The sequence below is a fragment of the Pteronotus mesoamericanus genome, unplaced genomic scaffold, assembly GCF_021234165.1.
Source record: "Pteronotus mesoamericanus isolate MK-2021 breed Mesoamerican mustached bat unplaced genomic scaffold, CSHL_Meso_final contig_438, whole genome shotgun sequence".
Lineage (NCBI taxonomy): Eukaryota > Metazoa > Chordata > Mammalia > Chiroptera > Mormoopidae > Pteronotus > Pteronotus mesoamericanus.
The window spans coordinates 1,566,327-1,585,125 of NW_026555165.1; the positions used below are offsets into that span (position 1 = coordinate 1,566,327).

At 58.3% G+C, this 18,799-nt stretch overlaps 2 protein-coding genes across 6 annotated transcripts; one reads left to right on the forward strand and one right to left on the reverse strand.

The window, feature by feature from the left end:
• UNC45A (unc-45 myosin chaperone A) lies at positions 1–11,086 on the reverse strand. 5 transcript variants are annotated; one of them, XM_054577609.1, is made up of 20 exons: positions 10,985–11,086; positions 10,609–10,770; positions 10,348–10,384; positions 9,889–10,064; positions 8,218–8,310; positions 7,539–7,706; positions 6,774–6,942; positions 6,329–6,499; positions 5,525–5,696; positions 4,719–5,019; positions 3,954–4,048; positions 3,562–3,715; positions 3,095–3,235; positions 2,813–2,940; positions 2,591–2,657; positions 2,069–2,182; positions 1,786–1,901; positions 932–1,049; positions 690–845; positions 1–562 (listed from the first exon to the last, which is right to left on the reverse strand). In XM_054577609.1, the coding sequence occupies exons 1-20, from the start codon at positions 10,988–10,990 to the stop codon at positions 305–307; spliced, it is 2,802 nt and encodes a 933-aa protein (XP_054433584.1). In that variant the 5' UTR covers positions 10,991–11,086; the 3' UTR covers positions 1–304. The 5 variants fall into 5 exon arrangements, with proteins under 5 accessions (XP_054433584.1, XP_054433583.1, XP_054433582.1 ...); XM_054577608.1 differs by having other exon boundaries at positions 3,574–3,715; positions 10,937–11,060; XM_054577607.1 differs by having other exon boundaries at positions 10,937–11,060.
• Positions 11,087–13,629: 2,543 nt separating this feature from the next.
• Positions 13,630–15,226, forward strand: HDDC3 (HD domain containing 3). The gene is made up of 4 exons (XM_054577612.1): positions 13,630–13,770; positions 14,047–14,102; positions 14,211–14,451; positions 14,765–15,226. Exons 1-4 carry the CDS (start codon positions 13,659–13,661, stop codon positions 14,893–14,895), a joined length of 540 nt encoding a protein of 179 aa, XP_054433587.1. The 5' UTR covers positions 13,630–13,658; the 3' UTR covers positions 14,896–15,226.
• The last annotated feature ends 3,573 nt before the right edge of the window (positions 15,227–18,799 follow it).

Below are 18,799 nucleotides of genomic sequence, written 5' to 3' on the forward strand. Positions count from 1 at the left end.
CGCTAGCAGGCTCGGGTGACGCTCGCTGCTGGTGCGGCTGCTGGACGTGCCCTTCCCCGCCTGGGCTGCGTGAGGGGCGCCCCCCACTCCCCGCCGTCTGCAGTGGCGCGGGCAGAGCCCTGGAGCGTGCGGCTGCAGGCAGCGCTGGCGGAGCAGGCCTGTGGTGAGCGTGACCCCCGGCTCGGGACACAGGACATCAAAGGGCAGCAGCGGAGGCCAGGCCAGCGCGGCAGCCCCACCCCTGACAGCCCAGCCCGCGCTCCTCATCCCGAGCTGCGACGCGCCGCGTGCGTGCGACAGCCCCTCACTCTCCGTCCCGGTTGGGCTTGATGAGCCCGTATTCCACCGCTTTCCCCAGGCAGGCGGCCGCCGCCCTCCTGACAGGGCCCTCCTCGCCCTTGGCCAGCACCGACAGGATCTCCAGCACCTCGCTCTCCATCAGGGCGCTGGCGGTCTCCCGCGAGGCCTCCACCATGTTCAGCACCACCACGGTGCCCCGGTGCTGCAGCTCCTGGTTGGGGCTGAGCAGCAGAGCCTGCAGGATCTCTAGCCAGTGCGTGGTCTGCAGGAAACGGGGCGGTGTGAACACGGCCGCAGGCTGAACCCCGCAGGGGCCACACCAGCCTGCCCTGGCCCACGGCCCACCGCCCGCCCCCCCCGCCCCCCCCCCCCAGAGAAGAGGCACTGACCACGTGGGGGAGGCGGTGGCACAGAGAGGGCCGCATGGAGGTGAGCATGGCCAGGCCCCCGGCGGCCGCCCGCCGCAGCAGCTCGTCGTCCTCCCCGCTGTACAGCACCAGCAGCTTCAGCCGGTCATTGCCCTCGGCTTCAAAGAGGTCCTGCACCTGGGGCCAGACAAGGGCGGCCAGGTCCGCTGGGGCAAGGCCCACCCAACCTGCCGGCCCACGGCACTGCCTGGATCAACCCTCACCTCCTTGCTCATGGCCAGGTTGCACATGCACTCCGTGGCTGCCCGGCGGATCATCTCGTGGTCCTCAAACATGTAGCCCTCGATCATGGGCACGGCCTTCTCCTTCAGGATCTTCTGCCTGCGGAGCCAGGGGTGGGGGTGGTGCGCCGTCAGCCCCCACCAGCCCTGGGCAGTGTCCAAGGACCCTCCTGTGCCAGGTGTGAACTGCAGGGCTTTCCGGCCTCCCAGGCACGCCCGGGGGATGACACGGGGCCACAGAAACCCCCTGGGCTAGGAGTGAGGAGACGAGGGTGGCGGTGACGCGACGCTCGGCGCCTGAGCGCTTACCTGACCCAGCCCGCAGGCTGGCTGACTTCACGCCCCCCGGCCCAGGCTGAAGGGGCAGGTGTGACTATCGTGGCTACTCTGCAGAAGAGGCCGCCAAGGCTGCGGAGTGATTCACGCAGCCACAGTCCCATTTAGTTATGGCCCCTAATAGGTACTGACTGGGCACATCGCTGGGAGCCAGGCACCTTCGTACTAAGTGCTTTTACATGTATTTTCTCACTTAATTCTCGCCACAAATCCTTTTCACAGAGGGGGAAAGTGAGGCACGGTGAGATTAAGGAACTGGCTTGAGGTTATACACTGGTAACCGGAGAAGTCAGGATCCAAATCCAGGCAGTCTGACTGTGGGCGTGCACTCTAACGGCCGAGGGCCTTGTCCTCATGGAACTGTCCCCCCAGGTGTACGACAAAGAGGGATCTCAAACAGAGCAATGACCAAAGACTGCTTTCCAGGCTGTAAAGTACTTCACTGGGGATAATCTAAACCCTGAAACCCCGCCCAGGCCCCACCTCCCAAGGCATCTTACCGGAGTCTCTCACTGATGCCTGCCAGGTTCGTGAGAGCCATGAGCGCCTCGAAGTTCTGCAGGCCGGAGCAGTTGAGATGCAAGAGGGAGACGAGGGGCCGGACCACCTCATAGATCTGTGACATGCACCCCGCCTGTCAGGGCCGCAGGCCCCAGCCGCCACCGGCCCTGTAGGTGGCGGTCCACCCCTGACAGAAAGTTGCCCTCCCCATCCAGAGGCCCTCAGGGCCCAGGAAGAGGGTGGAGGAGAGGTTGGGCTGGGGCAGGGAGACACGCCACGTACCCGCTCTCCAGGAAACGTCATCTCTGGGTTGGAGGTGATGGTGAGCTTGGCGAGGGCCTGGGCCGCCTTTGTCTGCCCCACGTCAGTGCCTTCCAGGGCCAGCGGGAGCAGGGCCTGCGGGGACAAGCCCTTCAGGGATCCGGGTGTGCCGGGAGCATAAGGCCTACGCCGCCAGGCCCTGACCGTGCCGCCCTTGCCGACCTCCTCACCCCCGACTTGCAGATCGGGGGACTCGGACCTTTGGACCCTCATTCCCTCTCTGAAGTCTCCCATGAAGCTACCCAAACACTTCCTGAAACACCATGTAAGGGCTAGACATCGGCTGTGCTGGGCACCGGGCTACAGAGGTCAAAGACACAAGGAGAGGAGGAAAACGCAACCTGAACAGGAGGAACCCGCCCCGCTCAGCACCACTCACGCAGCAGGAAGACAACCTTCCTGGCCACGAAGAGTGCTTTTCCGTTCCACATCTAGCCCCCAAGCTGTGCTTCAGAGACGGAGAAGGAGTGTAACCCAGCTCACCTTGCCGCCTCCCTGAGCGACCACAGTGCCGCGGTCCTCCACCTCTTCCACCAAAGCCAGGAAGACCCTGTGGGGAGAAGGCGGGGGCGGTGGGTGGGCCCGGGGCTCTGGTGGCAGCCATTCCACTTCTGGGCGCAGGAAAGGAAGGCAGCCACGTGCAGCCCCTGCTCCACGAGGCCCACAGCACCGGGACCTGCTCCCTCGGCTGGGACGCGGGCTCACCTGGACAGCAGCTCTCTGCAGGAACTTGTCAGCACGGGGCTCTCGGTCTTCACCATGCAGGTCATGGCTGACACCACGCCCGCTGCCAGCAGTTTCTTTACCCGCGCCCGCACGAAACTCGGTTTGTCCTAGGGAAGGAGGCAGCTTAGCTCACTAGACAGGGAAAGGGGACCCCTCACAGCACAAAATGATAAACATGAAAACAAAGGGAAGGAAAGACCTGCCTACTGGATGCCCAAGATCAACGGGCCACCATGATACGGAAACGCCCAAGCCCCTCACCTTGGGGTGCTGCTCGGGCACGTGCTGCTTGGCGTACTTGGCCAGCTCCACCATCTTGGGGTCGGGCTCCTCATAGTCGTAGCTGTTGGTGCAGTTCACCAGCGCTGAGGCCACCGCAAAGAGCACCGACCTCTCCTCGGACTGCCGGGGGCAAAGATGGGCACAGCAGCACTGAAATCAATGCAACCTGGGCCCGGCCCCCAGTTCTGCCCTTGGCTGGGCCTCCTATGCACCGGATGTGTCTGGGAACACCCCCAGTCCCCAGGCTGGCCCCAAACTTCAAGAGCTCAGACACTTGACCCCCAACTCCTCCAGAGGGATTGCCCTTTCCGACACTACTGGTGTGGGCCAGTATGTCCGCGTCACACAATGTGGCCACTCAGGCTACCAGCCCTCCCTCCCTGGGGCCTGAACGCTGTTGGCCAGGGCCTGCCAGGGAAGCTGGGGGGCTCTAGTCGGCTGCACACCCGTGGAGATACCTGGCTGAGCTGGAACAGAGCCTTCAGGGCGGCCTCATCCTCCACGAACTCCTCCTTCACGTCGGCATCAAAGGTGAGATAGGCCAGGCCCTCCACTGCCCAGCGCCGAGTGCCCGCATCGATCTGGTCATTGCACAGCCACCTGGGGACAAGGAGGGGAGCAGACAGCCCTCAGGTGGGGCCGAGAAGGGGCAGGCCAGGGCCAAGGAGGAACGCCAGGTACTTGATCCACTCTAAACAGGGAACCCATTCGCGTGACAGAACCAGGAGGGTCTGCCTGGGGGAGAAAGGGGCAGTGGGGAGACCCCGCCCCGCTCTGGACCCTACTTTCCTGAGGTCAAGCCAAGAGGCAGGGAGCCGGGGCAACGCCAGCAACTCACTTCCGACACTGCTTGGCCAGTTTGAGAGTCGAACCCTCAGCAAACTGCTTCATACTGAAGTCGGTCCCTCCGGCTGAGCCGAGCTTGCAGAGTCCCTGGAAGCAACAGCAAGAGCCAGCGGTTGGCCACTGGGGATGAGGCAGAGCCGGGCTGCACACCTGGTGTGGGCTCCCTCCCTGGCGCTCTTCCAGGCTGCCGCATGGCACATTTGTAGCAAAATGTAACACTGGGGTGGCCACATGACACAGCACGGAGTTAAAGAGACTGCTGGCACACGGACCACTGTGCTGTCCTGGGATTTGCTGTCCCTTTGCATGTCAAAAAATAATAAGACTCTTCATAGGTGGAACTAGGCCGTGTGCAGGGACAAGACAGGTGCCTCGGCCGAGGCCAAGATCCTTAAGGGATGAAGAAGCCCAGGACCAAGTGCCCCAGGGGGCGGACCAGTCCCCCCAAGAGGCTCACGCAGGCCAGACGGACCCCCACCTCCAGCTCCTGCAGCCGCCTGCGGGCCCTGCCTTTCCCTAAGGCCCTTCTGACCAGCCTGTCCCAGCCTGTCCTCCAAATGCATCACCTCCTCCTGGAGCTTCTCCCAGCACCTCCAGGGGGTGGTGAGTGCAGCCTGCGTTCTCGGGTGTCCTCTCCGGACGGGGCTCCCCTCTCTGACTTGACCCTGACAGGGCCCCACCCCTGGCAGCATGTGCTGGGGCGGACACCAGCCGGCCCGGGTCCCTGGTGCGCCCGGCCTCAGCCCACCCAGCTCACCACCAGCGCCCGGATGCGGATGCTGTCCTTCTCGCTGCGCTTGTACAAGTCCTTCAGCAGCGACACACCATTGGCTGTGATGAAGGAGGCCCGCTTGGCCTTGCCGGCCGCGTGGATCAGCGCCTCCACGGCCACCAGCTGCTCCTCCTCCCGCTCGGAGGCACACAGGGCGATCACGCTCTCCATGACGCCGCTCAGCTCCAGGGCCCGGTTGCCGGCGTCACACGGGCCCTGCAGGAGGCAGGACACCGTCTGGATGGCCCGCAGCTTCCCGGTCAGGCCGTGGCCCTCAAACCAGCTCCTGAGGAGCACAGGGTGACAGCTGTCACACCAAGGCCAGCACAAAGGGACCCTCCTCCCTGCCCACGGCCAGGCACCTGCCTCCCCAGGCAGGAACAGCGGCCCAGGGAACGCCAAGGCCGTTTCCCGGACGCCGTCCCTGCCCTCGGCTTTCCTCCGAGCCTCCCGACGACACACCACCCCGTGTGCCCCATTTTGCACTTAATAAGGTTGGAAATCATCCTTCTCATTTCATAATTTGTCACCCGCACCCTCCCGGCTGGAAACGCCTCACGAGTTGGGCTGTCACCAGACGACAGGCAAGCCACACTGCTACGCTCAGAGACACAGCCAGCGCTCCGTGCAGAGCCTGGGCTGGATGGGGCGCCACTGAGAACTGGGACAGAGGGCCCCTGGGGAGGGCACTGTGGGAAGAGGGGTGGGCGGGGGCGCCGGGCCCTGCAGGGTCCTCCCACCACCCACCCCCCCGACCCGGGAGCTGGCAGCGGACGGGCCGGCCCACGTGCCTGATGTGGTTTTCGCAGAGGCGGTGGAAGTTCTCCCTCTCGGCGTCACACTTGAGGTCATCGAAGAGCTTGCTGAGGAGGGTGGAGGCGCTCATGCGGCTATTTGCTGTCACTGTGAGCTCCCCGGGAGGCTCCTGCAGGGAGCCCCCCACCTCCAGGATCTTTTTCAAACCTGAAAAAGACACCCTACTTAGAAGCAAAACACCAAGTCTGGCCCCGACAGGCCGAGGGCAGAGGTTTCTGGTAGCCCCCAGGAGAGCAGGACCACGCTGGAAAGGCCACCGGGCGCAGACAGTGGCGGGCAGGGCGGGCTCGGGGTCTGGCTGCTGACCCATGGCCAACGGAGGTCTGCGTGAGGCCCCGCTCGTGGGACCAAATGCTCTGGGGCTTTGAGGTGCCTCATGTGTGTAAAACAGGGGAAAATACCACCCCCACATCACAGGATTACTGCGGTGACACAGGAAGGTGAGCACCCAGTAGGTGCCCACACGGGGGCTTTGGCCACGCCTTCCTCCCTTACCCTTTAGGGGGAAAGACCAGTGTGAACCCCTATGTTACACTTTACTATTTTTCCCTGCGAACAGAAGCAATACTCACTCACTGCACACCATCAGGTATGGAAAGCGGACCCAGCCTCCCGCTGACCTGCTCCACACGCAGGCACATGCACATGTCCACACCGAGGGGTCCCGGTATGAGCGCTAGACGGACCCAACCGCCCCTGGGGATGAGTGGGCCCAGCCCCCCAAGCAAGATGCAACACGTACGCCCAGTCTCTTTCTCTTTCTAAAGCACTGTCCCTACCTTGATCAATGACCCAGAGGGTGAGGCTGTTGTTGGGGTCCTTCAAAGACTTCCGGGGCACCACTTTAATCAAGAGAGTCAGGGCGTTGTCTCGGCCTTGGCCCGAGACCCCCACCTCGGTCAGCAGCTCCAAGAGGTTACTGATGAGGACCTTCAGCTCCCGGGCGGGATCTGGCAACAAGACGACATTAGTAGGCTCCACAGTGACCCAGCCCCGTCTGACCTTTGAACTTGCCCAAGAGGCCAGAGAGACACTGGGAGGGGCATCTGCACCCTGAGCTCTGGGCTGGGCTCCAGCTTCCCCACAGCTTAGGAGCTGGAGTAAAACGCTGTCACCAAACCTTATTCCTGAAAAGCCTGCGCCTGCGAGTCTTGTCCTTGGCTGGCCCCGCCCCCTCCCACCCAGGACAGTGCCACCCAGGGGCCCCAGACCTCATCCACTCACCCACGACGAGTGCTCCTTCTTTGCCTCGGAAGCCTTTCTTGACACCTTCCTTGAGGGCATCGAACATCACCTGCAGCAGGTGACAGGCAGCCAGCGACACGGCCTGGTTTTCCACGCCCAGGACGGAGACCAGTCTCCGAGTTCCCAGCACACTCAGGGCTGCCACTGTCTGGGGGGGGGGAGAGGGGGACTGAGCCTCTGGTTGGGCTCCTCTGAAAGCAGCCAAGGGTCAAGCCCCTGTCCCCGGGGCCAGCCAGCTCAGGTGAGCGCTGGGGCACGGACTTCCCCACAGCAGCCAGGGCTGGGTTGTTCCTGCTGAAGCATCTCTGCTGGGCACCACAGTCTAGCCTGAGGGCCATCTTAGCATCAAGCCATTCGTATCTGTGTCTCGATGGCACAGATGCTGCGGTGACACCACTGGCCACATCAAAACGCCTGTGGGAGCCAGGGAAGGACAGGCGCCCTGCTCCCTGCAGCACGCCTGCCATGAGCGCACGGACTGAGAGTGAGTCAGGAAGCAGGCCTCCCCGTGAGCAGCTGCGGGAGGTCGCACTCGGAAGCCACCCCGCCAAAACAAGTGCTCAGTTGTCAGCGGATGGCTTTGCCCTTTCTTGGCCCTGGTTCATCCCAAATCCCGTGGGTGGTGTCCGAACCACTTCACTTTTTCCTCTCCTATTATGTGCTTCCTTCTACTCTCTGGAGTAAGATGAGAGGTGCATGGACAAGTGGAGGGAGGGACGGATGGACGCACTGCGGCCCACCTACCCGGGACTGGTGCTCAGAGCAGATGCCGACCAGCGTGCGCAGCGCCGCCAGCATCAGGTCGGTCTCGCCTGTGTCCAGCAGGCGCTGCAAGAGCTGGACCCCATTGTTCCGGAAGATCTTCTCAGCCCCAGCCTCCTCCCGGGCCAGCACCACCAGGTTCTGAGAAGCCTGCGTCAAAGGAACTGCAGGGTAATGTGGACACCACACACACACAGGGCTGCACAGGCAGGAAGCCCTGAGCCACTCTGGCTCAGCTGAGCGACCTTGGCTGCAAATTGAACGCTAAACTGCAGTGTCCTTCTTTTTAAGTAGAGGTGAAAGCCCACTCTCAGGGCTGATGGTTAGGGAACACGGGGTCCCAAGTCCCTGGCAGCCTGAAGGGCAGGGTCAGTGACTCAGTCACGTCTGAACACTCAGCTCCTGGCGCGGGGCCTGGCCAGCAGGAACCCCATGAACACTGGTTCCCTCTCCTTGGCTCACGCTTGGGCCCCAGGGCCCTCCAGGCTCCCACCCAGGCTCTGTGACCCCAGGTGCATGATCTGATGAGCGACACGCAGCAGACCGGGTCCACGGGGGCTTCTGGGGCCAACATCAGCAGGGCACAGGCAGGGCACTGGCAGGGCACTATGGGCGGGCAGCTCTACGGAAGCTAAGCTCTCGTTCTGTCCAGGCCCCTCACCTTCTGCTTCTTCTCAGTGCCTTTCTCCTGTGGGTCCAACAGGATCTGGAACATCTGTTCCACCTTGGCATCCGTCGAAGACATGTATCGTACCTATGACAAACCAACAAAGCGTAGAACAAATCCCCGCTTTGGCCAGAGACGGCACATTCCCTCTTTGTTCTCTGCAGCTCCTCCCAGGGCCTGGCTCCGGTCTTTGAGAGGCACAGCAAGGATGTCTGGGTGCAGGCCCTGCACCAAGCTACCGTGGGCAGGAGGAGACTCGCCTGGCCGCTTCTCCCTAACTTCCCGAGGCTATTTTCCTCTCTGAGCAACTTCCCGCTTGGACAGCAGGGGCGGCGCCCATGCTGAAGGCAGTGCCGTTCAGAAGGGGAGGCATCTGGTAGCCAAAGGCTCCCCACTCCCCGTGGTGCCATCTGTGTTGTGGCAGCATCCCCACATCCGGCAAGGGGGCCTGCGGGTCATGAGGCAGCTGCTCACACTGCCCGTAGGTCGAGTATTCAAAACTGATCTGAATAACCAAGGTCGTCCCAGGCCCTCTCCCTCAGCACGGTGCTGGGCACGGGCCGGGGCACAGGCCTCACACGTGCTGCACCCTCCCTGCTCCTGCATCCACGACAGACAGGACTAACCAGGCCCAGCAACCCACTCCCTCATCCTTCCCGCACAGGGCTCTGGGCAGACCCTGCTAATCGAACAGAGCTGGCCCTGACAGGAACAGTCTCCTTTTCTGGGTCTCAACCTTGCAATGAGGCATATGCCATCGTATTACTTGCTTCTGTTGTGTCAGCATTTTAAGACCAAAAGATCTAGTTAATTTGAATTCAGTTATAGTTCACGATGGCGTTCAAATTCTTTTCTCCTAATTTAATTCCTTTCCCCAGGGGTCACGCTGTTATCATTTTGATACGTGTCTTTTAAATTATTTTTCTTTGTATTTACATACCCAAGTGTTTGCACAGAAAAAATACAGTGCTGTCTCGGGTGTGTATGTAAGGCAATCATTTTCATGTAAATGACACCATACTGTATGTATTACTATATGGTACTGTTTTTCAATTAACAAGTCTCAGCTTTCCATGTCTGTGCACGTGGGTCTACCTCGTCTCGGTAACTACAACGGAGGAGCCTGTAGCAAGGACGCTCCCCAGTTTACTCAGCTGTTCTCCCACGGCTGGGCACTGAGGCTTCAATTTTCCATTCAGATAAACAGAACTGAAATAAACACGCATGCCCGCTTGTGCACATGGGCAAGGCTCCTCTCTAGGGGAGACATGTAAACATGCCTGATCACAGGACGTGCCCATTTACAGCTTTAAGAGCTACGCGGAAACGCGCTCCTAATTAGCTGCACCAGCTCACAGCTCTCCCACAGCCGTGAGCAGGCCCACGCCCACCACCTCACCACTCAAGTGCCTGCCCCTCTCTTTCCAGCAAAGTGTACACCCTTTAGGTGTTTGCCAAACAGACCCCCACCGACAAAAACAGCACCTTGCTGTTGTTTCAGTTTGCTTTCCCCGACCCGCCGGTAAGGGGGAACGTCATTCTGAAAGCCCCTGTGCCGTCAGTACCTCCTCTCTGCAGACCTGGGTGCACACCTGTGACCCAGGTGCATTTACTGGTGTCCCTCTGCCACCAGTCCCTGCCACGCTCTCTCAGCCACTCCCATACCTTCTCCTGAATCTGGCCCCCGATGCTGCGCAGGGCCTCCTGGAACACTTTGTTCTTGGGCTCCAGGCTCACACATCTCTGCAGGTCAAGGACAGCCTGGTCGAGGCGGCCCAGCTTCTCCAGGGCTTGGCTCCGCCGGTAAAGTGCTTTGACGTCCCCACCGTCCTTTTCAATGGCTGAGCACAAACGGGAGCTCTGTCAGCACCCTTGCGGCCACCGTCTCCAGGCAAGAGCAGTAGGGAAAGATCTTGAGGGCCAGAGGAAGGTGGGGGGACGGATGTGGGGCTCAGAACTTCAGCCTCGGAAAAGGTGAAGGCAGCTGCAGAAAAGGAAATGCCCGAGGAAGTGGGAAAGAAGGCAGGCGTGTTTCGGGGGGGAAGGAGAGTGTGATGGTGCAGTGGCCCCAGAATCCTGCCCACCACAGAAGCCCCTCAGCTCCACACCGGGCACTTGCCCTACCTTTGGACGCTTCAGCTTCTGCTTTGTTGTAATCTTCCTGTAACAGGAAAAACAGCAGCCTAACTGACTTTTCATCTCCTTCTCAGGGCACTAACTGGGCAGCAGGATTGGTCTCCAGAATCACCCGGCCCCCTACCACCTGGAGGGCCAAGACACCCCACAGGTGTGCGTGGCCTGAGAAGGTCAATGTCTAGCCAGGGCCCCCGCGTGGCGCGATGCGCAAACCACACCCGGCAGGACAGGGGCAGGGGGCTCCCTCACCCGCTTGAGGTGGCAGGCGGCCAGGTTCCGGTGCAGGATGGCCTGGTCCTCGGCCGTGGCTCCCAGTCCCAGAGCCTGAGTGTAGGCCGCCAGGGCGCCCTCGTAGTCCCCGCATTTGAACAGCTCGTTGCCATCCTTCCGCAGCTGCTCCACGGAGCTGGCCTGTAAACGGAAGCGGTGGAAACGCAGAGGTGGGCTCTGGGCAGAGCCGAGAGCTGGGGGTCGCGGACGAGCCCCTTGTTGGCCCGCGACTGGGGGAGAAGGCTGGGGATGGTCAGAGCAGGTGCGGAGTGCCGATAGTGCCGGGGGTGGGGAGGTAGGTACGCACCCCAGAGATGGTGGACAGGAGTTGGGGGTCAGTCCCTGGAGCACTCACAGTCATCGCGGAGGGGGCGTCCGGGCGCGCGCAGGAAAAAATCTCCGAGGAGGGCTGAGTCCTGGCTCCGAAATCCGCCTTCGGCCGCCCCGCCCCAAGCCTGCGTAGGAGACCGGCGAGCAGGGCGGGGCCCGAGCGTGCGTGATCGGGAAGGGGCGGGGCGCTCAGCCGCCTGCGGGCGCGGAGGGGCCCGGGCGCGCCTCGTCTGTTCCCACCGCGACCTGCAGGGGGCGCGCCCCCCGAAGACCAGCGGCGGAAGTGCAGGAGGTCTGCCAGCCGCAAGGCTGCGAGCAGCCCCCCTGCAAGAGGCCCAAGGCTCTGCGCGGGCCGGGCCTCTGGGGGAGAGAGGGCAGTATCGGGATGCTGGTCCCCGCCAGTGCGGCCTGTGGGTAACAGAGCACCCGAGAGTCCAGAGGAAGCTCACGCCCCCTCCCCGGATAAATGCAGAATCTGTAAACACGAATTCAGGGGGCTCACAGGCACCCTTAAGCCATCCATGGAAAGATTCGGGATTGCAAACCCCGATTATACTGTGTGTGATCCACGAAGTACAAAATCCTGTCAGTCTTGGCCCTTGCCCCTCAACGAACGCAGGGCTCCCTGCTACCCACTTTCGCGCCCCCTCGAATTTTCCCTTCACTGAACTGTTTGTAATCATGTATGGAGTTGACTTCCTGTCTGAGGTCTGTCTCTCCACTAGTGTGTAAGCTACAAGCCTCCCACCCCGGAATTTAGGAACAGAGCCCCAGACCCTGGAACTCCCTGGCGGTGTTCCCACGGCTTCGGGGCGGGAGTTCTCACCTGCGGATGGGCTGAGGCTGAAGAGCAGACAGGTTGACCAGGTGTAGGGCCTCAAATTCAGCCCGGGTGCATCAGGTGCCCCCTGCAGCCTGCAGGTGGCAGCAGGAGGCTTCCTTCAGAGGATCAGAGAGCTGAGGACAGAGGAAACCAGGGTAGTAGCAGTGGTGGCCATTGCTGTGGCATCCTGGGTGGTTTGGCACAAGTGAGGGTGCTGAGCCAATACTGGAGGGGCAATACTGAGGGGCAAGGGGGCTGGAGACGGGCAAACACGGACTGCCCACAGCCTACTCCATGCCTTCGGGAGAGTGAAAGGGATCGGCCGTCATCAGAAGGGCAGGCTCCCTTCCTCCCAAACCAGCTTCCCAGAGAGCAGGGCCCTGAAGAGGGTGGGGGTATGGAGGAGAATGCTGTCCCTGGGACTGCGGTGGGCTGGGCAAGGGCCATCCAGCTGAAGAGCAGCAGCAGCCCCACGGAGAGCCTCCTCCGGAAGCCCTGGAGCGGTTACCTCCCCCTCTGCCCGGGTCCCAGGAACCCCAACATTGCCTACTGAGCCAGGGCTGCAGACAGTGAGGAAGTAACAATCAAAGCCCCAAGGCCTCTGGGCACTAAGAACACCGTCCTGAAGGTTCTCTGGCTTAGACCTCTATAAAGAGCTAAAAGTGACAGAGTTTCTACCTGCTGTTGGGAAATGAGGAGACTGCAGCTCCAAGCTGCCTAAGATTTTCTGAGCTGTAGTGAAAAGGCTGAGGAGACTGGAGGACAGAATGAAGGAGGGGAAGGAAATTAAGCCAGGAGAAGAACAGGCAGGCATTTAGAGCCAGATAGGTTTCTCTCCACCCACTCTCAAATTTCAGGCTTTCGTAGAAGCCCTGGGAATTCCGAGGGTTCCATTTCAAGCCCCAGAGGCCTCAGTCCAAGCGTTGGAAACGTCCCTCCCTACCCGCTGGGTCTCAGCAACCACCGGGGCCAGCTGAAAACCAAGGGCTCGAGTCCTTTCATCAACTTTCCCCCTGGGCCCCCCTCTGCCCCAGCTACCAGCCAAGCACAAAAGCTGCCTGTCTGGAGTTTACTTAGCAACTAGCTGATCCCTTGTCACAGGGAAAGCCCCTGTAGGGTTTCTAGGCCCTCTTAGCCCTGACACTTCATAGCTGCTGTCCCCTGAGGACTTTTTCCAGAAGGCTGGAGGCTGCCCGCCAGCGGTGTTAAGTGTTATTCTAGTGCCTACCTGAGGCCTGACAACGCCATGCTTCCAAACCAGCAGCGGCAACACACCTGACCCCAGAGGCCACAGCAGGGGCGTGGGGGCTGCAGCAGGAACCCTACCGCACCAGAAAGAAATGCAAGTGTTGCCCTAGCCCCTGAGAACAAAGAAGACGGTTCCTGCGGAAACATCACTGCTACTTAGGAGCCTAAATCTGAAGCAATACAGCAGAGTTCCGGGCATAGGCTCCAATTTCCAGAAGGTCAGGCCGTAGGGTCTTTTGGGCCCAAAAGTGAGGGTCCCCTGCCCTTGGCAACAAGGCCCATTCCTACAGGGAGAATTATTTTTCAGGCACTTTTGAGAATTTTCAGAGCATTGACAAGTTGGAGATTTTCATGGGGCGGGGGGAGTCCCGCCTGGGAGAAGCTGGCTGACTCTGACCTTGAGGCTGGGTGAACTGCCCTTCTGCCTCGGTAACATTCATCTGTGCCTTCCTGCCCTGCACTCGGCACACTGTGGGGCCACTCTTTTACTTCTGTCTTCCTCCTTCCCTCAAACTGCCATCTGAACCTCATTCCACAATCCTCGGGGCCTCCGCGGGGCCAGGGGGCGCTGTGGAGCTCGGCCGGGGCTTCCCGAGCTCTCAGGAGCGCGGTCTCCCGCCCCACCGCGATGGGCTCCGAGGCGGCGCAGCTGCTGGAGGCTGCTGATTTCGCGGCTCGCAAGCACAGTGGGCAGAGGCGAAAGGACCCCGAAGGGACCCCCTACATCAACCACCCCATCGGTGGGCACGCAGCCTGGGAAGCAACCGCAGCGGCGTCGGGGCGGGGGGGCGTGCACCTCATTGAGCACCTACTCTGCACCAAGCTTTGTGCCAGGCATTGTGGGTGTTTAAGCATCAAACGATCCCGGGCGGTGGGCATGACTGTTCCCTATGGACGCTTGACACCCAGAGAGAGTAAAGGACTTGCCCAAGGTCACCCAGTTAGTGGCTCTACAAAACCCACGCACGCGTGCCTGGGACCCCCTTGGGGTCTGACTTCCTGCTTTGCCCCGTTAGGTGTGGCTCGGATCCTGACCCACGAGGCGGGAATCACTGACATTGTGGTGTTACAGGTAATTTTCCTCCTCCTCTGACAGGAGGCTGGGGTGGGGATCCGGGGCCCCATTCATGTCTGGGCACCCCTGGCTGGCGTCACCGGCTGAGTGGAAGCCTGTCCCCAGGCAGCCCTGCTCCATGACACAGTGGAGGACACAGACACCACCCTGGATGAGGTGGAGCTGCACTTTGGGGCACAGGTGCGGCGTCTGGTGGAGGAGGTAACAGATGACAAGACTCTGCCCAAGCTGGAGAGAAAGAGGCTGCAAGTGGAGCAGGCTCCCCACAGCAGCCCAGGGGCTAAACTGGTGAAGCTGGCGGACAAGCTGTACAATCTGAGGGACCTGAACCGCTGCACCCCAGAGGGTAGGATCCCCCACCTGCTCTGAGGGAAAGGGGAGGGTCCACCTTCTGGAGACCCAGTTTGGCCAGTTCCCCTGATTTAAAAAAAAAAAAAAAAAAGCCTGGCGTTTTGGTTAATTCTCCAAACTAATTCTCCTAGATCACTTATCTGCTTGCAGAAATACAATTCCATAGCTGGGCCAAAGGGAAGTTTTCAGGAGAGGCCATACCATCAAGAAGTCATCTCGTGGCCCTGCACCAGGTCCCCCAGGAAGGTGGCAGAATCCAGTGCTGTCCGGCACGTCCCATGAGCAGTTGTCTGTCCATTTACACGCAGGCTGGTCCGAACATCGCGTCCAGGAATACTTCGAGTGGGCAGCGCAGGTGGTGAAGGGCCTTCAGGGAACAAACCGGCCGCTGGAAGAGGCTCTAAAGCAGCTGTTTAAGGAGCGGGGGTTGACACTCTGAGCAGTGCTTGGAGTGGCGGAGACTCCAGCCTTGGCCAGGCCCGAGTGGAGTCATCCGCCAGCCTTTCGCCGCCTCTCGAGCTCCCTCCGTGGTGCGCTCGGCCCAGCGGCCAAAAACATTTGTCGTTTCTCATTTGGAAGGTCTCCTGCCAACTAAGCTGAGCCTGGATTGTGGGAGTCAGGCGCCTACCCCCCAAATCCACTTCTGATGCAGTCACTGCCCTTCAGGCCTTGAGTCTGTCTGCCATTTTGCAAGGTGATGTCTCTGGCCCCTCAGGTACTTGGGCTTATATAAACACTTGTTCATAATCATTGTGGAAAATAAAGCATTTTGGGTAAAGCTTCAGGTTGCTGCTCCTTCCCCAGCCTCTGGGAGCCGGTAGGTGGGATACCTGCTCTGAGTCTGGCTTCCTTATCAGTGACTAAGGCTGTGGAATTCTCAGGGTTACATTACGTGACGCGCCTGAAGGACCCTGACACAGGTGCTCAAAAATGGGAGCAGTCCTCATTAAGAAAGTTGGACCGGGTAGCAGGTGAATTGGGAGTGCCAGCGGCTAACGCGAAGCTCCTGCTGAGCGCGGAAGAGCCCCCAGCGGCAACGTGGTAGGCCCGTGGGCTGCTAAAGAAAGCCCCCTCACACCCCGGTGGCAGCCTTGTCACCTTTCGGGGTCCTGGGGTCGCTAAGCCACGGGAACTTCCGGGCGGCTCCGGAAGTAGCCCCTCCCCGCGGCCCGGTGGCGGGCGGTGCCTGGGGGAGGTGTCTCGCTGTGGCGTCCGGGTGGGGGATTCACCGGGAGGTGGGTTTTTGGTTCCTGCTGAGCCGCTGAGGGTTATTAGCCCCCTTGGGAAGGGTACCCCTTAGGGATGAATAAATTTTTAGGTCAAAGCCACTTCGTTCTGGACCACGACGGTTTTTCACCCAAAAAAGGCCCAATGCAGGTGCTGCAGAAAAAAAATAAAAAAGGCAAAGGGCAGTGGGCAACAAAAAAAAATATGACTTTAAAAGGAAACGAGTTGCAGGACAGTGCCAGATAAACGGATAAAGTTGAAAAGTTCAGCGTAATCCTCTTAAGGACAGAGCAAGTACTTTTCGGGGAATTTGGGTTTTTTTTAAAAAATTAGTTTTTGGGGGGTGGGGGGTGGGATTACAGGATTTTTAAAACAATATTTACCAAAGTCTTAAAATCAGTCTGCAGTTTTTAAGTGGTTTAAAATTTTAAGTTTTGGGGCATTTAACAAACATGAACCCCTTCTGTACCTTCAGAATGAAAAGATAAGATCGTCACAAGGTGCTTGATGTTTTACAAACCTCGCATTATGTCATATTTTTTATACTAACCGCATGAGATGGGTAAGAGCAGGGCTGGGCTTACTCTAATTTTATACAGCACAGGCTCGGAGAGCTGAGAAGACTTGTTCATGGTAATATAGATCTAATAGTGACGGAATCAGGACCAGAATCCCTGTCCTGTTTTGTGGCAATGCTGGGCCTTGCAACCAGACGAGTGACCACAACTGATGTCACTCTAACCCCTGGAAGGACATAAAGACCAGGCCTGCAATGGCTAGTGGGTTTGGACTATTTGAGTCCAAGGCCTTCTTAGGCGACCCGTTTGATCTGAGCCAATATAGAAGGTATTTTTTAAATTCATTTTTTTAACAACTGTAAACTTACAGAGAAGTGGGAAGTACAGGATACGTCACTTTTTCCCTTGAACCACTTGAGATTAATTTTGCTGACCTGATGCCTTATCACCCCTAAATAACTTAGTATTTAGACAAAGAAATTCTATATAACCAAACTAGAACCATCAACACCAAGAAATTAACGTGAATACATTACTGCCTTAAGTCTATAATAGGGCACCTCACAGTTTACATGCAGGCTCACTGTGGCTGAGCTGGGAACCCAAAATCCGGAATTAGAATGCTTTTATGTTTTAAATACTTTGTGCAGCATTCTTAGGCATTCGGGGGCAGCAGTCCAGCTATTCTGACTCCTCTAGCGTGAATGTTAAGGAAGCCCCTAGGCATCCCGACAGGGAACACCCATTTGGAGAACTTCTCAAGGCTTCCCCCGCCCAAAGCTGTGTCTTAAATCCTCATTCCTGTCACGCTCAGAATGCCAAGCAGTCCTCCTCCGCAGCTCCACTAGTGCGTAGGCTGCCTAATTATGTCGCATTCACTTCCAGTTCAGCTCTATTCTCAACTCGGGAGGTCAAAAGTCAGGAGCCTAAATGGATGGAAGTTCTTTGCAGGTCCACTTGCTTTGGCAACTGAATTGATTTTTCATTGACTCTTAAGTAAAACTGAGGTTCGTTAGGAAGGATCTGGTTGTCCTAAGAGAATTAAGACAAGTTGAACTCTGAGAAGTGCCACTTGAAGTGTTTGTTCTTTGTACACATTTTTGGTAGGGAAAACCAAAGATGTTTAGAGATCTTCACTTTGGTGGTCAGTGTCATTCCCAGACTGATTTCGCCCTCTGTTAGCTGATGCCTGAGTGTCATCAGCTAACCACAGTGACAGTATGGTAAGCACATCCATTTCAGGGTAAAGCTATCACTTCCTCTCTGCAGGTATTTGAGGTTAGACTCACCCACCGCACAAGCCAAATCAGAGCTCTGTCTGGGCCTGGCTCTGCTTGCATTGCAGGACCCCACTCATAGTTTGAAGCTGCCTTTCTCTCCATGGGTCCGACTAGCCATACAGCCCTCTCTTCCTCATGGAAACGGGGATGGTCTTAGGAGGACGGAGAAGCGCAGGAACAGAATTCTACCCAGTTCCAGTGGCTGAAGTTGCTTCCGTGTTAGGTCCTGGCTTGTTTTGATTTTAATGGTCAGAACTGTGAGGCCTCAGTGCCAGAACTTCATCCATGGCCAAGGGCTGCTGCTCGCCTTAAACCTACAGGCCCATTTCCCAGTTAGGAGTGCAAAAGGATCACCTGGGAGCTCGTTAAAATGCAGATTCTTTGGCTCCTCCTCCCAGAGCCTGGTTCAATAGGTTGTGCCCAGGAATCTGCCTTTCCCTCTCTGTACTACAATTAGGTTGCATTTCTTGTTCTTCTCACGTCAGTCTCAGGTTGCTAGACCTCTGCCACAGACCCTCCTCCACACCGACAACCTCATTCCTTCCCCTGTGACATAGACGGATTCCGCAGGCCCTGGTTGGGAAGAACTCCGCTGTGTCACTCTTGCTTTAGGTGGCTGCTTAGCGAACTTTTCTCCTATTTTCACCAATTTTTGAAGTGCAGCAAGTACTTTCTGCCCTGTCATTTGTATTGTAACCTTGTTTTCCATCATACAGAAACTATGAATGTTTTTGTGGTAAAATCTATCTTTCCCCTTACTATAAACCTTCTAAGTTTCATGTCATTTATAACACCTTCCCACACCAGAGGTATAAAAATACCCTACATTTTCTGCAGTAATTTCATAATTTAACTTTTTTGTTTTTCCCTCTGGAACTAATTTTTATGGAAACTGTGAGGTAGAGATCTAGCTTTGGTAGATAGCCAGCTGTTCTAAAGTACTGCTTATTAAATAATCCGTCTTTTCCCCATAAGTACTCCTCTTACCCTAAATTCCCAAATACCTGGGTCTGTGTGTGGGCTCTCCTGTTGGTCCCCCCCGTCTCCGCGCTCCGCCTCCGGAACACGCGCACTGAACTCACGGTCGCCTGAGCGTCCTTTGGGAAGCCCCGCAGGACAAGTGCCTGCGGCCCCCACCCGCCGCCGCGCCGCCAGCCCCGGCTCATCAGGGCTCAGAATTAGTATTCTCACACATTTACTCTTCCAAATAAACTTTAGAACTTGTCAAATTGCAAAAAATATCCAATCTCACTGGAATATAAGGAATTTATGAGCTGTTTGCAGAGCCAGTCTGTCTATACAGGAAATTGCTGTGTAT